Source organism: Eleutherodactylus coqui, chromosome 3 (assembly GCF_035609145.1).
Source record: "Eleutherodactylus coqui strain aEleCoq1 chromosome 3, aEleCoq1.hap1, whole genome shotgun sequence".
Classification (NCBI taxonomy): Eukaryota; Metazoa; Chordata; class Amphibia; order Anura; family Eleutherodactylidae; genus Eleutherodactylus; species Eleutherodactylus coqui.
This window is the reverse complement of record NC_089839.1, coordinates 148,559,338-148,583,847: the sequence shown is the minus strand read 5'-3', so window position 1 is coordinate 148,583,847 and position 24,510 is coordinate 148,559,338. Positions and strand designations below refer to the sequence as shown.

Genomic DNA, 24,510 nt, shown 5'->3' with positions numbered 1-24,510 from the left:
AATACACAATGGATGCTAATACATGTTCAGATTATGTAGGTAAAGGAAACTTACCATTCAATTCCTACAAGCAGAGATATTGATTATAAATTGGGAAGAACTGATACACAAAGAATTTTTTAAAATTGCACAACATTTTATCGTACTGGAAAACCCTCTTTCAATACAATTGGTAGCAAATTGTGTAAGATTGCCTTTCATATATGTATACTTTATTCTATGAACACGTTGATTTTCTGGTTGTTATTTAATATTGCTGTATAAAACTATTAATACTCATATACAGTACAAGTGTGACTTGCAAAATAGGTAGTGAGCGCTTTCTAAAAAAAAAAGCAAGTATACCTGGTCGGTGGTGAAGGCAAGTGACTCAAAGAGCAGTTGAATGGGAAAGACTGATTCTTGAGTCCGGTGTCTTGTGATATCCCTTTGAGAGATTGGGACCAATGTTCATAAAATTATTGTAAAGGAAGACAATCATACCCACACAATTAAAAAGAACCTGTCACCAGGTTCATGCTGCCCAGACACGGGCAGCATGAACCTGGGACGAGTATGCACTGTTCCTTCATTCACAGGGGCTAGACAAAAATATGGAAACACGACAAAATGCATGCCTTTAATTACATGGGATTATACATCATATTTCAATAAGACATGTAGAGACAGATTTTAAGTGGAGGTAATATGACACAGATGCTGACGGGCAAAAGTAAACATTTGCCTGAGCAACAAGGATTCATTGGTCAGGGGTTTCATCAACTCAGCTGCTGTTTCCAAAACCACTCAGAGCAGGGCAAGAGGTGAAGTAAACACAAATTTGGTGGGAAATCTCTCAGCCAAGCAAGGGTCAAAAGGCCAGCTCAGTGCTAATGATTAAAATCCCATGCATTTCATATGGTGTTTCCATATATTTGTCCACCCCCCTGTAAGTGTTATTCTGAAACACATTTCAGAACAAACACAATTTAAAGTTTGGTTCGGAACAGCATATAGATTGACAGCTCTCTCCCTGCTTATGTATAGCAGAGAGTTGTCAGTCAATGTTATATGGGCAGGGAAAGGCCCTGAAGAAAGGAGTTTGCCAATTGGAGTAATTGATGGCATCTTGCTAAGATATACCATCACTTAATGTCCTTTTACAATGGCAGATAATCTGCAGGTACTAATGAGCATGTCTAGCAGCACTTATTGCCTCCATGAACATTGGTAAGTTATCTTACCAATCATTAACACAATCATTCTTCTTTGTCTAGCTGTCATTGATGGTCTGCACATTACCTCGTTTACACAAAAAGTTGTGCAGCCAATCAGAGAGCATTTTTACGCTCACCTAAATGACACGCTCAATGATGAACGAGCAGCTCAACATTTGCCCTCTTACTAGGCCCAACTGTCATGTCAACAAGCATTTGTAGCAATATTCGGGTACGATAATTGGCCGATATAAAAGGACCTTTACTTATCCAACTGATTGAACTCCCACCAATCAGGGTAAGGGGGTAAAAAAGGAAAACAAAACGTTTTTTACCTCTTGTACGTCCCACCAGTTCAGTCCTAGAAGTTCCTGCAGTGGTCATCTTTGACATGATTGCTGCAGCCAGTCACTGGTCTCAGCAGTCACATATCATTCATGCACACATGACCACCGAAGCCAGTGATTGACTGCAGCCGTCACATGACAATAAACAGCACATGACAGCTGCAGGAGCTTCCAGGACTGGAAAAAGAGTGGCTGCACATTTAAGAGATAAGAAAGGCTTTTCTCTTTGTTTTATCCACATATTTGCCCCATGTGAAATTTTAAAATAATCTCAGAAGAGCCCTCTGATACTAAAAGCATAACACTAATAGAGCAAAATGACAATTGTAAATGTAGAAAAGTCTGAAACGTAACAGTAAAGTAAGAATATAATCTGTCAGCCATACTGCCTGGACTGACAGGTTCATCAAAATAGCCCTGAAGCTTACAGAACTTTCACTTAGAACCTTTTAGATACCAATGTTCTCAAATGGAATCATTACCTGGTAATTTTCTTTAGTGGCCTAAATGTTACCACTTTTGTAAAAACAAATTTGGACACTTTTTGTAAAACCTGCCCACAAAGAGAAATGACAGTTTCAGTTCTTATCCAGCGGCTTGTGTATTTACAACTGTAAGGACCTTTTATCCTCATTGCCTGACTATTAGAGGAATTGTAACAAATCAGAAGATGAACAAAGAAGAATCAGATTACCAATGTCTTGGGGGGGGGGGGGGGGATTGGAACCACAGCTTTGCATGAACAAAAAAACTTCCTCAAGGATGCGCTTTCTCTGCTTCCAGCGCACTATGAGGCACATTTATTAACCCCTTAAGGACAGGGGCCTTTTTTTCCCCACTTTCGTTTTTTCCTACCCCCTTTTAAAAAATCATAACTCTTTTAGTATATTGTTGTAGATGTCTGAGGGCTCGTTCTTTGCATGACGAGTTGTATTTTTCAATGATACTATATATATAATGTACTGAAAATTTTAAAAAAATGTCTTAGTGGAGTAAAATGACAAAAAAACTATATTCCACCCTTTTTGGGTGCGTCTTGTTTCTTCAGCATACATACTGCAACAAATATGACCTGATAACTTTATTCTATGGGTCAGTATGATTACTAAGATACCAAATTTATACAATAGTTTTTTTTGCTGTACTGCTTTTATTTTTTTTTCAATTATTTTCTGCTGCCATCTTCTGACAGACATGACACTTATTTTTCCATCGACATAGTTGTGCGAGGGCTCACTTTGTGCCGGACGTCCAGTAGTTTCCGTTGGTACCATTTAGAAGTACATACGACTTTTAGATCGCTTTTTATTACATTTTTTTCTTGGAGGTAGGGTGACCAAAAAAGTGCAATTCTGGGGTCCACTGTGTGAAATAAATAATGCGTTGCTTTGATAGATTTGACTTTTACGGACACAGCGATACCAAACATGTTTTTTTTGTGTTATTATTTCGATTTTTTAATTATAAATGTGGCTAAAGATTTTTTTTTTAACTTGTATTACCTTTTTTATAATTAGTAAAACTCTTTTAAACTTAGTTTTTACTTTTTATTTTCGTACCCAGAGGGAACAAGAACTTTCGCTGCTTTGATCGCTCCTGCAGTATGATGTGATGCCACAGGCATGGCTTGATAGGCACTCTGCAATGGCAGCCTTGGGGCCTTTCAGAAGGCTTCTGGCTTCTATGACAACCACACGGCTACCTGCATTCTCGGTCGGGGGCATTTAAAGGATTAGCAGCTCTGAAAAGCGGTGCGGCTTATCGGAGCTGTTGTGGGCAGGTGTCAGCTGTAAGAAACAGCTGGCACCTGCATTATATGTAGCGTGGTCCATACATACCCCGAATGTACAGGATGTAACTGTACAGCCTCTGTCATTAAGGGGTTCAAGGTTTTACGCCAGTTTCTGATGTAAAAAAGTTGCACATTTTTGCACAAATGCTAAATTTGCGACTTTTTTCCTTCTTGAGCTGGCCCCACCTCGTCCGGATTGGACATAATTTGTTGTACTTGAGAGGATGGTTACACACACACAACATATTAACGCAGAGAACAAAACTATTAGTACCAAAGCCGAAAAGTACAGGAAATCGGACTCTAACCCAGTGGCGTAGCAATGTCGGGTGGTACCCAGTGCGGAAAATTGTTTTGTCACCACCCACACCCCAATTTTGAAATTTTTAAAAGAAGGAAAGACAAGATACTTACAGCTGCAGGTGTAATTTTCTGGTTTATCTACTTAACATTGTGCGCATAAACACCTAAAACATTTGTCTCCTAACTGTGTTCTCCGAAAATTTTGAAATCGCATCATCAAAATCAATTCCTTTCGCTACTTTGTTTTCAATTGACAAGATGGCTTAGCAAGAGAGCCGAGCCTGACTCATAGTGGACTAAGAGAGCCCTTGATTAATTTTAGCTTTGAAAAATCCTCTCACACGATACTACTGAAACTCATAACATTAACAAGAATCTTAAGGCTAAAGTGATAGTCACAGCTTACCTCCTCCCCCTCCCTACACAGGTCACAGTGCTGCTGGAATAGTCTCCCGTTAAAATTCTTAGGTCAGCTTCTGTCCACTGTGTGAAAGGCCCACGAGTTCTGCAGTAAAGCATCTCTCTTAATGCTGTGAACTGCAGTAAAGACAAGATGACCGCCCTGTAGTCGTGTACAGACAATAGAATAAAAAGAAAATCTATAATGAAAAATAAAAATAGAAAAATGGAATATGTTTCACTATCTGGTTTTCCTAAGTGAAAATAATACAGATGATACATTTCCTTCAAGGCTTCCCTGAACCACCTTTAAAGGATGGATTTAAAAAATGTCAACTTTTTTTAACTAACATTAGAGTTTTTCACAAGTGTTTTTTGGGTGGCGATTATTTCTTTACTTACGTTTAGCATGCATTTTTCTCTGCCATTATTCATGGAGAAGTCTAAGCAAAAACATCTAAAAAAAGCCAAAGAGTAGACACTGACTCAAAAAACACAAGTGAAAAGTGCGCTATTTGTATCATGTTTACTGTTTCCCTGCTGACTTGCAACTAAGCCCGTGATCCTCTGCTGCGGCTGTGACAGCCGCGGCAGGATTCCCTCCATCCCTGCAGTGATGCAAGGCTGTTTTCACAAGAAAACTCCTCGCATCCACGGGGCTTTCACATGGTGGGAAGTGCGATATCAGGCTGCAATTCACATATCGCGCTCGCTCGTGTGAAGGAGCCCTAGCCTGGGTATCTCCTGTACACTATTATATATGTACAGCTGCTGTATATAGTGATATACCAGGTTATACCAGCATGCTCCGTATCCCTATATACAGGAGATGTCTAGCTTATACCAGTGGTACATATATAATTATATACAGGAGATACCCAGGTTATACCAATACGCTCCATATCACTATATATAGCAGATAAACATCCCCTGTATAAAGTGATGCTGATATAAACTGAATATGTCCTGTACAGAATTATATGTACAGCTGGTATAATGTATACCACCTAAACATACAAGATTACATGCAGTACATGGTACATATCTCGTTGTACTGCATTTACTGCTCCTCTGCTGTCATCCTTGGGCCCCGACATTGTCACTCCAGGGCCGTCCGGACATCCATCCTGACCACCACACATCACACACACACAGCTCCGCTACATCCATCCTGATCCCCACACATCACACATACAGCTCTACTACATCCATCCTGATCCCCACACAGAGCTCTACTACATCCATCTGGACTCTAACACATCATATACACAGCTCTACTATATCCACCCTGACCCCCACACACATCACACATACAGCTCTACTACATCCATTCTGATCCCCACACATCACACATAGCTCTACTATATCCATCCTGATGCTCACACATCACACACACAGCTCTGCTACATTCATCCTGACCCCCACACATCACACCCAGCTGTACTCCATCCATCCAGATTCCCACACATCCCACACACAGCTCTACTACATCCATCCTGATGCCTTAAGCTCATCAAGCATGGATCACAATCAACACAGCAGAGTTCTGCATCCACTGATCTCCCCCCTGGTCATGTGATCATTGATTCCTCTCACATATGTGATCACATGACGGAGACATCATCACAGGTTCTGGAAGCTGCCGGCTCTGCAGGTCTGTGTGTCCCCTCATGTCAGGACTGTTGGGGTGAGGATTAACTGGTGCTAGGGGGGACACTGCAGGCTCTGTGAGGGGCTTCTGGCAGCCTAGGCTGTACGAAGAAGTTCCTCTGCGGCTAGTCAGTCACACGTGGCCCTGGGTAGAGCGCACACAGGGCAACCCGCAGACACTAGTTCTCCTCCAGCAGCTTCATAGCGCACAGCTCCAGTAGTAGCTCTTCCACCCGTCACCACTCCCTACAGTGCCACGCTGCCAAGTTGTAGCGCGCCAGGACCACAGCTGACTCACTGAGCTATCACCCCCTTTCACTGATAACACCTGGGGTGACCTGCACCTGCCGCACCCACCTTCCTACACCACTGCCCTGACCTACTAATGCAATGAACCCTTAGAGGCCTTTCACACGAAATTGTCTGTAGGAAGCATGTAGACATTGATTTTGTTAATTAGTGCAGATTTTGTTTCATTTTTAACTGCGCAACAAGATCTCCGTAACATCTTGCAGAATTTCCAGCATTTTACTCCACAGACTTCAATTTCGGAATTATGTCTTCTCTATGTTACACATCTGCAACGACAATTCCACAAGACGTCTTGCATTAAAAGTTTTCTGCTGCAGAATTTAATCTTGCGGTTTTGAAGACATGCAGAATTTATCAGGTGTGAAATTCAAGCCCCATAGGAATAGCATTGTTACACAAAAATGTCGGCACAGGCTAATTCTATCCCATGTGAAAGGTCCCTAAGAGCAAAGCCTGATGAGGGCTACCCCACATCCGAAACCTGAGACGACCCTGACACTCCCTGGTTGGAAAAGAGAGAAAATGTTTGCTGTAGAGAACAATGGATGTAGTATGGATGGAAACAAGCATGCAGTGAAGAAGATGAACTGCAATTAGAGATGAGCAAACGTACTCGGGCACGCCGCTTTTTCGCCCGAGTACCGCGATTTTCGAGTACTTCCGTACTCGGGCGAAAAGATTCGGGGGGCGCCGTGGGTGAGTGGGGGGTTGCAGCGGGGAGTGGGGGGGAGAGGGAGAGAGAGAGGGCTCCCCCCTGTTCCCCGCTGCTACCCCCCGCGCCGCCACGCCTCCCCCCGCCCCCCGGTGCCCCCCGAATCTTTTCACCAGAGTACTGAAGTATTCGAAAATCGCAGTGTTCGATCGAGTAATTACTCGAAACGAGTACGTTCGCTCATCTCTAACTGCAATAGCAAAAAAATTAGGAGATTGATGACATAACACCCCAGAATTTGTTTTAACCAAATAGACTTATCTGACGGTGGAGCAGGACCAGAGCCACCAACTTGACCAGAAACATCTACAGACAAGTATAACTGGCATCCTCCATGAGAAGGAGCGTGAGTAAATGTATACAGACAAGTACTGATTGGTCGGCTGACCAATCCATCCACACACCCGCAGAGAAGTGCTCAGCACCCAGCACTGAAATGACACTGAGCATGGATCAAATGGGCTTGGGCTGATGCTGATGATGTCCCAATCCAACACAGTCGGCAAGCCATGACAGAAACCTTACAGGCTCATTAAGTCCACAGAAAAAAACATTAATGGACATTAACAGATCATGATTAGAGATGAGCGAACGCGTTCGTCCGAGCTTGCTATTCGTGCGAATATTAGGGTGTTCGGGATGTTCGTTATTCGTAACGAACACCATGCGGTGTTCTGGTAAATTAAACTTTCTTCCCTGAGACGTTAGCGCTTTTTTTTGGCCAATATAAAGACAGGGAAGGCATTACAACTTCCCCCTGCAACGTTTAAGCCCTATACCACCCCCCTGCTGTGAGTGGCTGGGGAGATAAGGTGTCACCCGAGTATTGAAATCTGCCCCTCCCGCTGCTCGCTATGGATGCATTCTATATGCGCTCAATGGGGCCAGCGGCAGCAGCACTGACCCCATTGAGAACATATAGAAGACAAATCCTTCTTCTCTGGCACAGCTGTAACAGCTGTAGCAGAGAAGAACGATGTTTGCCCATTGAATTCAATGGAACCGGCAATACAGCCGACTCCACTGAATGCAATGGGCTGCCGGCGATCGCAGGATGAATGGTCGGAAAGGGGTTAAATATATAACCCCTTTCCTGCAATTCATCCAGAAATGTGTTACACTAAAAATATATACCGGCGTATAAGGCGACGGGGCGTATAAGACGACCCCCCAACTGTCACCTTATACGCCGGTAATACAGTGGAGCAAAGAATAAAAAGCATTACTTACGTTTTTAGATGATCTGCGGCGCTCCTGCAGGCTGTCACTCCCTCCTGGTCCACGGCAGACAAGCTTTCTCCACGAAAGACTTTAAATCCCTGCCTCCAGAAGCACATGTGCCTTCAGCCAATCACAGCCAATGACAATGATGTCATTGAATGGCTGTGATTGGCTGTGTTTCTGGAGGCGGGGATTTCAAGCCTTGAAATCCCCGCCTCCAGAAACACAGCCAATCACAGCCATTCAATGACATCATTGTCATTGGCTGTGATTGGCTGAAGGCACATGTGCTTCTGGAGGCAGGGATTTAAAGTCTTTCGTGGAGAAAGCTTGTCTGCCGTGGACCAGGAGGGAGTGACAGCCTGCAGGAGCGCCGCAGATCATCTAAAAACGTAAGTAATGCTTTTTATTCTTTGCTCCACTGTATTACCGGCGTATAAGGTGACAGTTGGGGGGTCGTCTTATACGCCCCGTCGCCTTATACGCCGGTATATATTTTTAGTGTAACACATTTCTGGATGAATTGCAGGAAAGGGGTTATATATTTAACCCCTTTCCGACCATTCATCCTGCGATCGCCGGCAGCCCATTGCATTCAGTGGAGTCGGCTGTATTGCCGGTTCCATTGAATTCAATGGGCAAACATCGTTCTTCTCTGCTACAGCTGTTACAGCTGTGCCAGAGGAGGACGATCTTTATGCTGACAGTGGGGGGGGGGGGCACTCTTGCCGCTATTGTGGCTTAATAGTGGGACCTGTGAACTTGAGATGCAGCCCACCATGTAGCCCCTCGCCTGCCCTATCCGTCACTGTGTCATTCCCATCACTTTCCTGAATTGCCCAGATTTTCACACATGAAAACCTTAGCGAGCATCGGCGAAATACAAAAATGTTCCGGTCGCCCATTGACTTCAATGGGGTTCGTTGTTCGAAACGAACCCTCGAGCATCACGGGAAGTTCGTTACGAATAACGAACACCCGAACATTTTGGTGTTCGCTCATCTCTAATCATGATGACCAATCATACCGTATTTGTTATAGCTGTCATGGATGATGTAAAGGCAAATGCATGATACCAGGTTACCCATCATCACCACATTGTGAAATCTTCAACATATAAACCACTGAATGAATGAAACAAATTTTACTTCTATGCACATATCATTAATAACAAAAATATGGACAAGCCATAAAGGTGTCTGTGGTTTTGGAGAACATTCTTTTTATAATGGACTAGCACCAGTGTTTCTGGTGGCACAATGCATTACTTACTAATATAATATAGTGAAAGGGATTGGAGTCGGTCAAAATATTTCCGTGCAAGATTTACAAACTTCAGCAGCTCACGGAGGAGACATGTTCACTCGTTTCTTTTGCATATCTGCTGCACGAGATACAAACTTCAGCCGGTGGCTGAGGTGAAATCATGGCTTGTCGCTGTGTCATGTAAGCTGCATTAGCTTCATGGCGGCGTTGAACCCTCTGTGGTGGCATGTTTGCACGATAGCGATGGTTTGTTTCAACACTGGACAATGGTTGACAATTAGTTGAAGGCTGAACTGGTATTGGCGGCATTAGTACTTGAGATGACATGATATAACGTTCAGGAGATGTAAAGATAGTGGGGAAGGACTATGCTTCAATGTTGTTAGTCAATATGTACTGCCAGCTAAGTATGTGTAAATTTGGGAGATGTCATTTATTGAAGTCTCCACACAGGTGTGCAGCTGTCTAACAACCAGCTACAAACTGCCAGACTCAGTACTGCTATATCCATAGCAACTGAGACTGCGGGGGATTTGTGGGCAATGTAGTCCACCCGTAATCCCTCATTCAGTGCACAGGGATGGATAACCTGTGATGACGTCACCGTCATGGGATCAAGGGCGTAGCTCAGAGACATGGTGACTGATCTCATGATGGTGACATCATCACAGGTCCTGTAAGCACACGGCTGCTGTCTGGCTCTGCTGGTTTAGGACCTGTGATGATGTAACCGTCATTGTGCCTCTAGGGTGTTTGATACATAATAGATAGCTTTGCTACATGCATGTCACACACAGCTCTCCTACATGCACAACACAAACAGAGCTCTGCTACACGCACATCTCACACATACACACAGCTCTGCCAGATGCCCATCACACACACACAGCTCTGCTTCATGCATGTCACACACACAGCTCTGCTACACGCACATCACACACATGACTGATCACATGATGGTGACATCTTCACAGGTCCTGCAAGCACAGGGCTGCTGTCAGGCTCTACTTGTTTTAGGACCTGTGATGACGTCACCATAATGTGATCAGGAGTTCCTTAGAAACAGAATTCCGCAGAATGGGATCAGGGGTGGACCTCAGTCACCTGGTGACTGATTACATGATGGTGACATCATCACATGTAACTCACACAGTCACTCATCACTCACAGACAGGTATTCGTTGGTATTTTGACTAGTACCATTGTTTCTGGTGGTGCCACTTACTAATATAATATAGTGAAAGGGATTGGAGTTGGTCACAGGACCTAAACCAGCACAGCTGGACAGTAACCGTGTGCTTACATGACCTGTGATGATGTCACCATCATGTGATCAGTCAGTGAGGCTCTGAGCTCTGCCCCTAACCACATGACGGTGACATCACAGGTCCTGTAAGCACACGGCTGCTGTCAGTCTCTGTATGTCTTAAGACGTGTGGTGAAGTCGCAGTCATGTTATCAAGGGCGGAGCTCAGAGCCCCAGTGACTGATCACATGATGGTGACATCATCACATGTAACTCACGCAATCACTCACAGATAGGTGGCTGTCAATATTTTGATGGTTATACAATTTTCAAAAAGATTTTCTGTATCAATTCTCTGTGGTTTTCAAGATCTCTGCTTGTGGTCATTCAATAGGTAAATTCACAATTTGCATAATGAATATGAAAATTTGTTTTGCCAATGTGATGGATACTCAGAATCTGGTCTATACAGTTGTCAGAATTATACATCCAACAATGATCACATGACCAGGACAGATTTGTATCCCCGTGAAGTAAACAATGAACATTCCCAGGGTCGTAGTTATGAGACATGTTCAAACATAGCTTATATGCCGCATGTTTTCTTCTACAGGTTTGCGTATAAAAACATGCAGTATATTACAGTACCAACAAAGTGGATGAAATCTACAGAAATCTCATCTACACATTGTATAAATAATGCAAATCAACGAATGACCCCCAGAAGAGTATGGGTGGCCTTATAGGTCTCCACACACCTTGTAGGTGCTCCCCTTAAGGAGAGATAATGCCATTCCCGACCTGAATTTCTGCCATAGAATGATTGCAAATTTTTGCATATTTTTGCAAACTCAAATCCGAAACATCAAATCCCAGAAAAATCCCTCACTTTTTCCATCTTTTTCCTGCTCCGTGCAGAGTCTTGCCTGCTCTCCACTGGTCTCAGCATCCTGGTCATTGCTGATAGTCAGAAAAGATGGGCATGAGTGCAGGCAAGACTCTGTACAGAGTTGGGAGAAGGTGAGTATACACTGTGGAATTCTCCTTGGATTTGCATAGCAAAAATCTGTCCCATGTGAACACACTCATAGTGTGCTGGATTAGCAGTTGCAAAGGCTCAGGGGACCTGAGGAGCCCTCCGTTGCATAAAAAGACCTGTGTTCTAAATGCCATATGGTAGATTGGGAGATTTCGTATTGGCGCCCAGTAGCTTCACGTTACAATGCACGGGGTGTGTTTACACTTAGCAAAAATGTTATGGATAGGGATGAGTGAGTATACTTGCTAAGGCACTACTCGCTCGAGTAAAGTGCCTTAGCCGAGTATCTCCCTGCTCGTCCCTAAAGATTCGGGGGCCGCCGCAGCTGACAGGTGAGTTGCGGCGGGGAGCGGGGGAGAGCGGGCGGGAGAGAGGGAGAGATCTCCCCTCCGTTCCTGCCCACTCTCCCCCGCAGCTCCCCGCCCCGCGCCAGCCCCTGAATCTTTGGGGACGAGCTGGGAGATACTCGGCTAAAGCACATTACTCGAGCGAGTAGTGCCTTAGCGAGTATACTCGCTCATCCCTAGTTATGGATTTTCCACACCTGAATTGGCTGTGGAACATCAGCGGTACGTTCACAAGGTCGATTCCACCGCAGAAGTTTCTGCACAGAAACCTCAGCAGAAATCCGCGGCTGATTTAGACCTATTAGGCCTCCTTCACACGAGCGCTATTGCACGCAATTTTGCAAGTAGAACATCACCCACGGGAACCGTAACCATTAAAGCCCACAGGTTTCAATAAGTGCACTCACATTCGACGATTGTATGCGTGAATTTTCGTTGCTGGCGAAAATACGCAACATGCTCTATTTTAGGCTGCATTTACACCATAGGAGTCTGTGGTGAGCACGAATGTGCCCTTGCATAAAAAAATTGCTCTATTCACAGCACAAGTTCGCGGTGTTAATCAGTAACACTGGAGACTAATTAGGCTGGCCAACTCACTAAGAAGGCTGGCCTGCCTACTCATTAGAATGCCCCGCCTGTTCAAACATGACGTGGATGTCTCCTGCTCTTATGTGAACAGTGCTGGCAGCGGGGAAAAGAGCAGTAAGGAGCGTGGAATCGCTCGCCAGAGGACCAGATTGTGCACCATTCAGAGCGCAATCACGTCCTCCTCTGGTGAGGATGATTTTGCCTATGGTCATGTGAAGGAGGCTTTAATGGGAAGAATCCGCTTGTATAATTTCCAACGCATTTTTGTGCGGATCCACATGAAGAAGGAACAAGCCAGAAATTGCACATGCAGATTTTGCCCATTGACAGGACTGCGTGTGGATCCGCAGCAAAAGCTGTGACAGAATAGCTGTGGATTTAGGGCTTAAACATGTGTGCATGTTTTTGTACTGTTTTGCGGAAGTGAAAATCACAGCTGCAAAATGGGATGAAATTAAACCATCGGGATTCTCTCATGGTAATACTACGTACAAGAAGAGTTAAGACTTGGCCTAACTTTTTCACGAGTAGTCTTTTTAAGTGGAAGAAAGATAGGACAGGACCTATTGTCCCGCTTTTGGTAAAAAGAAAAAAGAATTTTACTTGGTTCATGCGCTAACACTCTCCGTAGCGGCGAGCGTTTTAATGCCTGCGCCCGTGTGTGTAAGCCCTCACAGGCATATTCTGTGCAGAAAGTTCCACGGCGGAATCGGCCATGTGAACGTACCATTACAGCATCATGAGCGTGGATGAGATTTCAAGAAATGTCATCCACATGCTGCAGAACAAAATCCACAGTGTAGATTTACCTGCATTGTAAATCTACATGCAGCATGTCAATCATCTCTGGATGTTCAGCGCAGATTTTCATTCTTCAAATGAGAGGGGTGAAATCTGCACCAAAATCCGCTTTAAAATCTAAGGGTGCCTTTCCACTAGCGTTTTTTTAACGCTGCAATATCGCTGCGTTTTTTTAACGCAAATGTCAATGGGACTTTCTAATGTTAAAAACGCATTGCACAAAAATCGCAGAAGCACAAACTTGCAAATTTTGTGCTATGCCTTTCTAACATTAGAAAGTCTCATTGACATTTGCGTTAAAAAAACGCCGCGATATTGCAGCGTTAAAAAAACGCTAGTGGAAGGGCACCCTTATTCTCAAGTGCAATCACCATTGGACAGCACACTGACATCCCATCGGTGTGCTGTCTGCTGTATGATACCCGGCCCATGTACATGTACTATTTTCGTCTGACTATCAGACCAATTTGTGGTTCAAAAAAATCGAACAGAAATATTGTCTGTGTGTATGTACTCTTTGATGCAAATTGACCTCAAAATCCACAGCAATTTTCAGTTACACAAACCCATCTTCCTCATCTAGAAAGCAAGCCAAGTTACAGATAAAGAGTACCTGCACTTTCAGTCTGCAGCACTGGCGTAACTATAGGGGATGCAGGGGATGCAGTTGCACCCGGGCCCAGGAGCCTTAGGGGGCCCATAAGGCCTCTCTCCTCCATATAGGGAGCCTAGTACTATGAATAAAGCATTTTAGTTGGGGGCCTTGTTACAGGTTTTGCATTGGGGCCCAGGAGTTTCAAGTTATGCTTCTGGTCTGCAGCACTCGTGCTCCTTCAACCATTTTCAGCTCCTCCTGGCAGCTGAAGAAGGTCCCATATGGCTCTATATAAGATTTATATGGGGACATCTTAAGCTGCCGAGAGAAGCCAAAAATAGCCAAAAGAGCACAAGTGCTGCAGACTGAAAGTCTAGTTATCCTTTAAGCTTTCTAAAACATTTTTTTAAGACCATCAACTTTGAATACCAAAGCCCTATATTCACAACCCAAAATCCCAGTCCTCTCCCAGCATGTTGATAAAGTTGTAACACTTTCATTAAAATCGTGAAAAATCTTGGTGCTTGTGCAAGAGTCGTGGACGGTGAGGGAGGTAGTGCGCCCCTCAGGGGATGGTACTCCACAGGCTCTCTCAGTAATGGGACATCACTGATAGACCTAGGATTTGGTTGTAATCTCCCTCATCTCTCCACCTCTCTCAGGTGACTACGGCCTATGAGATGGCTTGAGGGTTAGATGCACATACTCCCGGACGTAGGCGACTTTTTCCATATTATCAAACTTGGGACATAATGGTTCCATGCTCTAAACAGTAACTTATTTTAAGACAGTCAGTAGTGTCGAGTCTCCTGAATTTCCGTGTTGCAGCAGTTGAACACAGTCACAAATAATTCAAGGTAAACGGTAGGCTATGGAACTCTCATCACACTACCGGTATGTTGGTTTAGTGCCCTGGCAGACTTTTCCCGACATAACAAGAGTATCAAAGTCTTCACGTCTGATAGGCATTGCAGAGGAGCGAAGGAAGCAAACTCCGATCTTTTGGTGCACGTGCTTCTTTCTCCTTTTCACCATAAACTATGGCATATTTGCTACAGGCAGCTGAAGTGTAGGTCTGGAACTACCAACTCTAAGTATACACACACCGGTGGGCTCAAGAATAGAATATCTATTCGATAGTCCAGTGAGTGGATGGAGGCGCCACACCAAGATCCAATCCCCTTTGGCAAGAAAGGTAAGCATTAGAGATGAGCGAGCGCACTCGTTCGAGCTTGATGCTCGTTCGAGCATTAGGGTGTTCGAGATGCTCGTTACTCGAGGCGAGCACCACGCGGTACTCGACTCCATTACATTTCCTTCCCTGAGAAATTTGCGCGCTTTTCTGTCCAATAGAAAGACAGGGAAGGCATTACAACTTCCTCATGTGACGTTCCATAGTGCACAGCAAGGCCTCAGTTCACGCTTCCGTGTCATTTTTTGCTGGGGGCAGTTAGCGTTACGTAAGCGCTCTCTGCATCCAAGTGCACGTTTAAAAAGCACTCATATTTTTCTCCGCTCTCAGTTACCAGACAGCTGCTGGCGCAGTGTACGGTGCCAGACAGCCATAGAGGAAAAGTCCAATACACGTTCCATTGCCTGCATTGCATTGGAAAATACAAATTTTTAAAAAGGGATCCTTTTGTACGTCTGCTAGTAACCCAGTGCGCATAACTGCGTGGCCTGTGGGACTGGAGGTGAATGTCAACTGCATAGTGCACTGCTAGTCCTGCTTGCATCCTTCCTTATAATTTATCTCTAGCTTCATTTAGTGTTATATTACCACTGGCAGCCAGCAACTGCGCGGCAATAATTCACAAACATTTTTACACCGCTCTGTCTCTGCTCGATTCTTAATCCAGCATGCTGAGGGGTAGGGGTAGGGGCAGAGGACGTGGACGCGGTCGAGGACGCGGAGTCCCAAGTGAGGGTGTAGGCATAGGCCGAGTTCCTGGTCCAGGTGAATCGCAGCTGCAGGAGTAGGAGAGAGGACATTTCTGGGGTCCCCAGCTTCATAGCGCAATTTTTGGGTCAACGTGGTAGACCTTTATTAAAAAATGAGCAGTGTGAGCAGGTCCTGTCGTGGATGGCAGAAAGTGCATCCAGCAATCTATCAACCACCCAGTCTTCTACGCCATCCACAGCTGCAACTCTGAATCCTCTGGCTGCTGCTCCTCCTTCCTCCCAGCCTCCTCACTCCATGCAAATGACACATTCTGAGGAGCAGGCAGACTCCCAGGAACTGTTCTCGGATCCCTGCCGAGATTGGGCAGCAATGGTTCCTCTCCCACCTGAGGAGTTTGTCGTGACCGATGCCCAACCTTTGGAAAGTTCCTGGGGTCCGGGGGATGAGGCTGGGGACTTCCGGCAACTGTCTCAAGAGCTTTCAGTGGGTGAGGAGGACGATGACGATGAGACACAGTTGTCTATCAGTGAGGCAGTAGTAAGGGCAGTAAGTCCGAGGGAGGAGCGCACAGAGGATTCGGAGGAAGAGCCGCTGGACGATGGGGTGACTGACCCCACCTAGTGTGATAAGCCAACTGAGGACCGGTCTTCAGAGGGGGAGGCAATTGCAGTCGCAGGACAGGTTGGAAGAGGCAGTGGGGTGGCCAGGGGTAGAGGCAGGGCACGAGCGAATAATCCACCAGCTGTTTCCCAAAGCACCCCCTCGCGCCAAGCCACCGTGCAGAGGCCAAGGTGCTCTAAGGTGTGGCAGTTTTTCACTGAGACGGCGGACGACCGACGAACAGTGGTGTGCAACCTTTGTCGTGCCAAGATCACCTGGGGAGCCACCACCAGCATGCGCAGGCATATGATGGCCAAACACCCCACAAGGTGGGACAAAGGCCGTTCACCCCCTCCAGCTTGCGCCACGGCCTCTCCCCCTGGGCCCCAACCTGCCACTGAGATCCAACTGCCCTCTCAGGACACAGGCACGACCGTCTCCAGGCCTGGACCTACACCCTCACCTCCGCTGTCCTCGGCCCCATCCAGCAATGTCTCTGAACGCAGCGTCCAGCTGTCGCTAAGAGAATCGTTGGAGCGAAAGCGCAAATACGCCGCCATGCACCCGCACGCTCAAGCTTTAAATGTCCACATAGCCAAATTGATCAGCCTGGAGATGCTCCCCTACAGGCTGGTGGAAACTGAGGCTTTCAAAAACATGATGGCGGCGGCAGCCCCGCGCTACTCAGTCCCCAGTCGCCACTATTTTTCACGGTGTGCCGTCCCAGCCCTGCACAACCACGTCTCACGCAACATCGTACATGCCCTCACCAACGCGGTTACTGCCAAGGTCCACTTAACAACGGACACATGGACAAGCACAGGCGGGCAGGGCCACTATATCTCCCTGACGGCACATTGGGGGAATTTTGTGGAGGCTGGGACCGAGTCAGAGCCTGGGACCGCTCATGTACTACCCACCCCCAGAATTGCAGGCCCCAGATCGGTGCTGCTATCTGCGGCGGTGTATGCCACCTCCACTAAACCTTCCTCCTCCTCCTCCAACGCAACCTCTACCTCGCAATCAAGACTTGTCAGCAGCAGCAAGTCGCCAGCAGTCGGGGTCGCGCGGCGCGGCAGCACAGCGGTGGGCAAGCGTCAGCAGGCCGTGCTGAAGCTACTCAGCTTAGGAGAGAAGAGGCACACGGCCCACGAACTGTTGCACGGTCTGACAGAGCAGACCGACCGCTGGCTTTCGCCACTGAGCCTCCAACCGGGCATGGTCGTGTGTGACAATGGCCGTAACCTGGTGGCGGCTCTGCAGCTCGGCAGCCTCACGCACGTGCCATGCCTGGCCCACGTCTTAAATTTGGTGGTTCAGCGGTTTCTGAAAGGCTACCCACACTTGTCAGACCTCCTCGGCAACATGCGCCAGGTCAGCGCACATTTACGCAAGTCCAACACGGACGCTGCCACCCTGCACACCCTGCAACATCAGTTTAATCTACCAGTGCACCGACTGCTTTGCGATGTGCCCACACGGTGGAACTCTACGCTCCACATGTTGTCCCGGCTGTATGAGCAGCGTAGAGCTATAGTGGAATACCAACTCCAACATGGGCGGCGAAGTGGGAGTCAGCCTCCTCAATTCTTTACAGAGGAGTGGGCCTGGATGGCAGATATCTGCCAGGTCCTTGGAAACTTTGAGGAGTCCACCCTGATGGTTAGCGGCGATGCTGCAATCATTAGCGTCACCATTCCCCTGCTATGCCTCTTGAGAAGTTCCCTGCAAAGCATTAAGGCTGATGCTTTGCGGGCGGAAATGAAGTCGGGGGAAGACAGTATGTCGCTGGATAGTCAGAGCACCCTCATGTTTATATCTCAACGCGTGGAGGAGGAGGAGGGGGAGGAGCCTGAGGAGGAAGAGACAGCTGGGCCCACTGCAGAGGGTGCCCATGCGGCTTGCCTCTCATTCATTCAGTGTGTATGGCCTGAGGAGGAGGAGGAGGAGGAGGATACTCAAAGTGATTGTCCTAGTGAGGACAGCCATATGTTGCGTCCAGGTACCCTGGCACACATGGCTGACTTTATGTTAGCATGCCTTTCTCGTGACCCTCGTGTTAGACGCATTCTGGCCACTATGGATTACTGGGTGTACACACTGCTTGACGCACGGTATAAGGAGAACCTTTCCACTCTCATTCCCGAAGAGGAAAGGGGTTTGAGAGTGATGCAATACCACAGGGCGCTGGTGGACAAACTGATGGTAAACTTCCCATCTGACAGTGCTAGTGGCAGAAGGCGCAGTTCCGAGGGCCACGTAGAAGGGGAGGTGCGGAGATCAGGCAGCATGTTCAGCGCAGACAGGGGAACACTCTCCAAGGCCTTTGCCAGCTTTATGGCTCCCCAGCAAGACTGTCTCGCACCTCCCCAGTCCAGGCTGGGTCAGAGGGAGCACTGTAAGAAGATGGTGAGGGAGTACGCAGCCGATCGTACCACCGTCCTCCGTGACGCCTCTGCTCCGTACAACTACTGGGTGTCAAAGCTGGACACGTGGCTCGAACTCACACTGTATGCCCTGGAGGTGTTGGCGTGCCCTGCGGCTAGCGTCTTGTCAGAGAGGGTGTTTAGTGCAGCTGGACAAGCGGGCGGACAAGTCAGCAGCTTAGTCACAGACTAGCGTTCCCGGCTGTCAACTGTTTAGTGCAGCTGGACAAGCGGGCAGACAAGTCAGCAGCTTAGTCACGGACAAGCGTACCCGGCTGCCAACTGACAGCGCCGTCAGGCTTACACTCATAAAGATGAACAAAGCCTGGATTTCACCAGACTTCTCTTCTCCACCAGCGGACAGCAGCGCTACCTAAAGAACTTTGTCAATCTGTGTATGGTATTCGTCCTCCTCCTCCGGCTCCTCCTCCTGAAACCTCTCGTAATCACCGCGAATGGGCAATTTTTCAGTGGGCTGTTGCTGGGGCCTGGCTGTACTCCTACTACTGAAATCTTACCAATACTACGCTCTCCCTACACTGCTGCCAGGGAAATGTGAATCTGCTGCTTTGCCCATACTGCTTCTACGTTACTGTTACTGGGGCCTGTCTATACACCTACTACTGAAATCGTACCAATACTATGCTCTCCCTACACTGCTGCCAGGGAAATGTGAACCTGCTGCTTTGTCTCTATTGCTTCTAAGTTACTGTTGCTGGGGCCTGACTATACTCCTACTACTGAAATCTTACCAATACTGCTTCTATGGTACAGTTACTGGGGTCTGACTATACTGCTACTACTGAAATGTTACAAATGCTGTGCTCTCCCTACACTGCTGCCAGGGAAATGTGAATCTGCTGCTTTGTCCATACTGCTTCTACGTTACTGTTACTGGGGTCTGTCTGTACTGATACTACTGAAATGCTACTGGGGTCTGTGTATACTGCTGCAAATGAAATGTTAGTGGGGTCTGTCCTCACTGCTGCCAATGAAATGTTACAGGCGTTTGTGCATACTCTTACCGCTGAAATGTTACTAATTCTCGGCTCTGCCTATACTGCTGCTACTGCAATGTTACAGGGTAGTGGAAACGGAGGCTTCCCAAAGACATGATGGTGCCGAGGCCACGCTACTAGGTTCCACAGGGGCGACAACTTTTCAGCGACGCGGTCACTGGGAAGGTGCATATAACCACGGACACGGGGACAGGACACGTACTGCCTCAAAAACTTTCCTCCTCCAACTATGAAAACATTCTTGGCCGAAGCCCACCTGCGTTTAATCTGACGTTAGCTCTGCTGTCCAGGGCACTGCAATGGGATATATTTATGTACCGCCAGTGGGTTCCAGGGAGCCACCCATGCTGTGGGTCCACAGGGACTTCACATAGGGGATTTGTACCTGCCTGTGTCTATGTATTAAAAACCCCGGTCAGGTTGGGGCATGCAGTGTGGGCTGAAGCCCACCTGCATTTAATCTGACGTTACCTCAGCTGTGCTGGGCAATGCAATGGGATTTATTTATGTACCGCCGGTGGCTTCCTGGGACCCTCCCATGCTGTCGGTCCACACGGAGTTGTAACTGCATGTGTCTACTTATAAAGAACCCCAGTCTGACTGGGGCATGCAGTGTGGGCTGAAGCCCACCTGCATTAAATCTGACGTTACCTCAGCTGTGCTGGGCACTGCAATGGGATATAGTTATGTACCGCCGGTGGGTTCCAGGAAGCCACCCATGCTGTGGGTGCACACGGAATTCCCATTGCGGAGTTGTACCTGCCTGTGACTATTTATAAAAGAACCCGGTCTGACTGGGGCATGCAGTGTGGGCCGAAGCCCACCTGTATTTAATCTGACGTTAGCTCTACTATCTGGGGCACTGCATTGGGACAAACTACAGGAGCAATACAGCGCTAATGAGACGTGCACAGCTACACTAGCATAGGATTCCGCTGTAGGCCCGCGATTGCTGAGGGTTTGTGCAGAGGCCTATGTCCTGGGTGCAGTGAAAGTCCGCTTACTGCCTAGGATTGCTGAAGCTGTGGGCCGAGGCCTATGTCGTGGCCGCTCAGATCAATTTTTTGTTCATGTCTTGGACTTCCTAGGACCCCCCTATGCTGTTGGTGCAAACTTAGTTCCCATCGCGGTGTTTGACCTGTCTGGCACAAAGACACTGACTGACTTGGGTAGAGGGCAGAGCACTGACGGCTTTCCCCTTGCAGTGTGGATTGAGCTATGCGACACCTTGACAGAATGAATACTGTGTGGCACATGGATTCCCCATTGCTATGCCCACGTTTGCAGCTCCTGACGGAGGTGGCACAGGATTGGATGCCTCATTGCTTCTGTACAGCATTGTGGGCTATCACCCCGCCCCTTTTAAAGAGGGTCGCTGCCTGGCCCTGCCAACCCTCTGCAGTGTGTGCCTCCGGTTCCTCCTCATGACAGGCGCACTTATAAATAGACATGAGGGTGGTGTGGCTATGAGGCCAGCGTGTGGCATGAGGGCAGCTAAAGGCTGTCAGGGACACTTTGGTGTGCTCTGTGGATGCAGGGTTGTGCAGGGGGGTTGGGCAGCATGTAACCCAGGAGAAGTGGCAGCGGAGTGTCATGCAGGCAGTGCTTGTGCTTAGTTGGAGGTAGTGTGGTGCTTAGCTAAGGTGTGGCTTACTAATGAGGATTTGTCCAAAGTAAAAATTGTTAGGGGGGGGGGGGCACTCTTGCCGCTATTGTGGCTTAATAGTGGGACCTGTGAACCTGAAATGCAGCCCAGCATGTTGCCCATCGCTTGCCCTATCCGTTTCTGTATCGTTTCCATCACTTTCTTGGGTTTTGCAGATTTTCACCAATGAAAACCTTAGAGAGCATCGGCGATATACAAAAATGCTCGAGTCGCCCATTGACTTCAATGGGGTTCGTTACTCGAAACGAACCCTCGAGCATCGCGGAAAGTTCGACTCGAGCAACGAGCACCCGAGCATTTTGGTGCTCGCTCATCTCTAGTAAGCATGTCTTGCTTCAAGGACTTCACAGGACTACACAGAACACAGGAAGTATGTGACCGTCCAGTTCACACTTGCATCCATCGCCCCTACTTCTTAAAGTGAATGTAATGAGTGCTTTGTGTCCCCCTGTAGACAGCTTCTGTGTTAGGGGTCATGTAATAGTATCACACAAACTGAGAAATTGACTAGTTTCAGATATAACCACAAGCAAATCTGAGCTGGTCATAATTGAGATTACGTGACTATCTGAGGCCAGGAGTTGCAGACAGAAAGAAATAACTAACCAAGATAACACAATCCGACTTATATATACTGGAGGAGAACTACATAGTTACAGTAATATCTGGTGAATAGAGATGAGCGAGCGTACTCGGAAAAGCACTACTCGCTCGAGTAATTTGCTTTATCCGAGTATCGCTGTGCTCGTCCCTGAAGATTCGGGTGCCGCTGCGGCTGACAGGTGAGTCGCAGCGGGGAGCAGGGGAGAGCGGGCGGGAGAGAGGGAGAGAAAGATCTCCCCTCCGTTCCTCCCCGCTCTCCCCTGCAGCTCCCCGCTCCGTGCCGGCACCCGAATCTTCAGGGACGAGCACAGCGATACTCGGATAAAGCAAATTACTCGAGCGAGTAGTGCTTTTCCGAGTATGCTCGCTCATCTCTACTGGTGAACAATTTCAATAACTCTGCACTAGCGTCTGTATCATTTCACATAAGTATAGATCATAGAAAATAATGCACAGTTTCTCTATATGGGTTAACACTCAACTACCATACACCCAGCCATTTAGCTAGCTACATGCCAGTCCCAAGCCTGCATAAATGGGGAGGGTGGAGAAAGCAATGGCAAACTACTCCACTATTTCTGCAGGATCACAGCCGGACAAGGACAGGAAATGCATGGAAAATGCTGATCTATAATGTGACTGAAAGTCAGCCTCGACTCAACGGATAACCAACACCACCCTTAAAACAGTCTAATAGAAATGCCAGTTACGAAATATACAGTCAATGTCTCTTTGTATTAGACTCGTTCACTACTCCAGGCGCCGAATACAGCAAAACGGAGAACTGCAGTATAACATATGTTGACCTCCTTCTTTCTCTGTCACTTCAGCTCATCTTGACTGCTCGTATAACTCTTGGACTCTCTTATCTTGCTCATGGGATGCTGACAGCACTTTTCCATCAAGCCCATGCAACATATCAGCTAAAGTTATTGATGAGAAAAGGTGAGTTCATCTATCTAATGTTTGTGGAGTTAAGTGGCACTTTGGGCCCGCCAGTGGAAACAAATACAATCAATCTATACAGAATGTCCACTATTAGCCCACTCCAGTTATATCATGGCAAGTACGTAGTTTCTGTAACTATATGCCGCATTATACAGCTGTGGTACCATTCTAACAGCCAGGAATGTAGTCCCCTCAGATCACAAACCTTAAACCCCTTAGATGCTACGGATATTAACAACCATGGCATCTTAGTGGTTACACAGAAGAAGGTAGCTCCCACTGTCATTTCATCAGCCCCCTATGACACGATCATAGGATGCCAATGCGTTGCTATGAAAGTCAGGGGTCTAACAATGGTTCTCAGGTCTGCCATCCTGAACACATGTAGTGAGTAATATCAGGAGCCTCCAGCTGTTCACTATATAAATAAATACTACTTCTGCTATATACTAGAGTATTTAACACAGGGAATATTTCTTACAAAAGCTATTGGGTCGTTGAGAGGTACAATTTCTCCTTGCGGAGACAGTCTAGTAGGCATGAAGAAACTTAAAAGACAATGCAATGCTCCTTAAAGAAATTTGGTGTGCAAATGTGAGATGTTACAATGCCTCAACAGCACCACCTGTTACAAGTTAGCTATCCTACAAGTCAGTGTAAAACCTTTTAACAGGCCTTGTACAAAGGATGCAATAGTTCATAATATTACTCTACATAAACTAAGAGGTAGGCATAATGCTAAGAGAGTACTCTAAATAAACTTCCCTCAAGAAAACAATAATATGAAGAAACCTATAGTATAGCTATGGCTCTCAGGAATCCATGAAATCATAACTGTGACATACAGGGGGCAAACAAAAATATGGAAACATCATACGAAATGCATGGAATTTTAACCATTAGCACTGAGCTGCACTATTGACTCCTGCTTGTTTGAGAGTTTTCCCACCAACTTTGTTTTTACTTCACCTCTTGCCTTGCTCTGGGTGGTTTTGGGAGCCAGCTGGTAACACCAGCTGATTGGCTCAAGCCCCTAACCAATGGAACCTTGTTGCTCGGGCAGATGTTTACTTCTGCCCGGCAGCATCTGTCATATTACCTCCACTTAAAATCAGTCTCTAATGTCTTATTAAAATATGATTTAGAATCCCATGTAACTTAAGGCATGTACAGTATTTTCCAGCGTATAAGACGACTTTTGAACCCTGGAAAATCTTCTCCAAAGTCAGGGGTCGTCTTATACGCCGGGAATACGCTGTAGAGAAAAAAAATAATCAATACTCACCTCCAGCAGCGCTGCTGCAGGCTGTCGCTCCCTCCTCCACGCCAACAGAGCATTGCTTTTTGGATGCAGGGCTTGAATGCCCCCCCTCCAGAAAACGAATGCTCTGATTGGCTAACTCAGCATGGCGTCAGCCAATGATAGCCGGCGCTGTGTTAACCAATCACAGCCATTCAATGATGTCATTGGCTGACTCCGCGCTGAGTTGGCTAATCAGATCATTAGCTTTCTGGAGGTGGGGCATTC

The 24,510-nt window shown here is 46.9% G+C and overlaps 1 protein-coding gene across 1 annotated transcript in view; it reads left to right on the top strand.

The window, feature by feature from the left end:
- The window catches only part of IL2RB (interleukin 2 receptor subunit beta), a 66,877-nt gene that overhangs the window by 1,420 nt on the left and 40,947 nt on the right, over positions 1–24,510 (top strand). Inside the window, exon 3 of the mRNA XM_066596305.1 lies at positions 22,865–22,979. Within this exon, the coding sequence (XP_066452402.1) occupies positions 22,865–22,979 (115 nt within the window). The remainder of the gene's footprint in view (positions 1–22,864; positions 22,980–24,510) is intronic.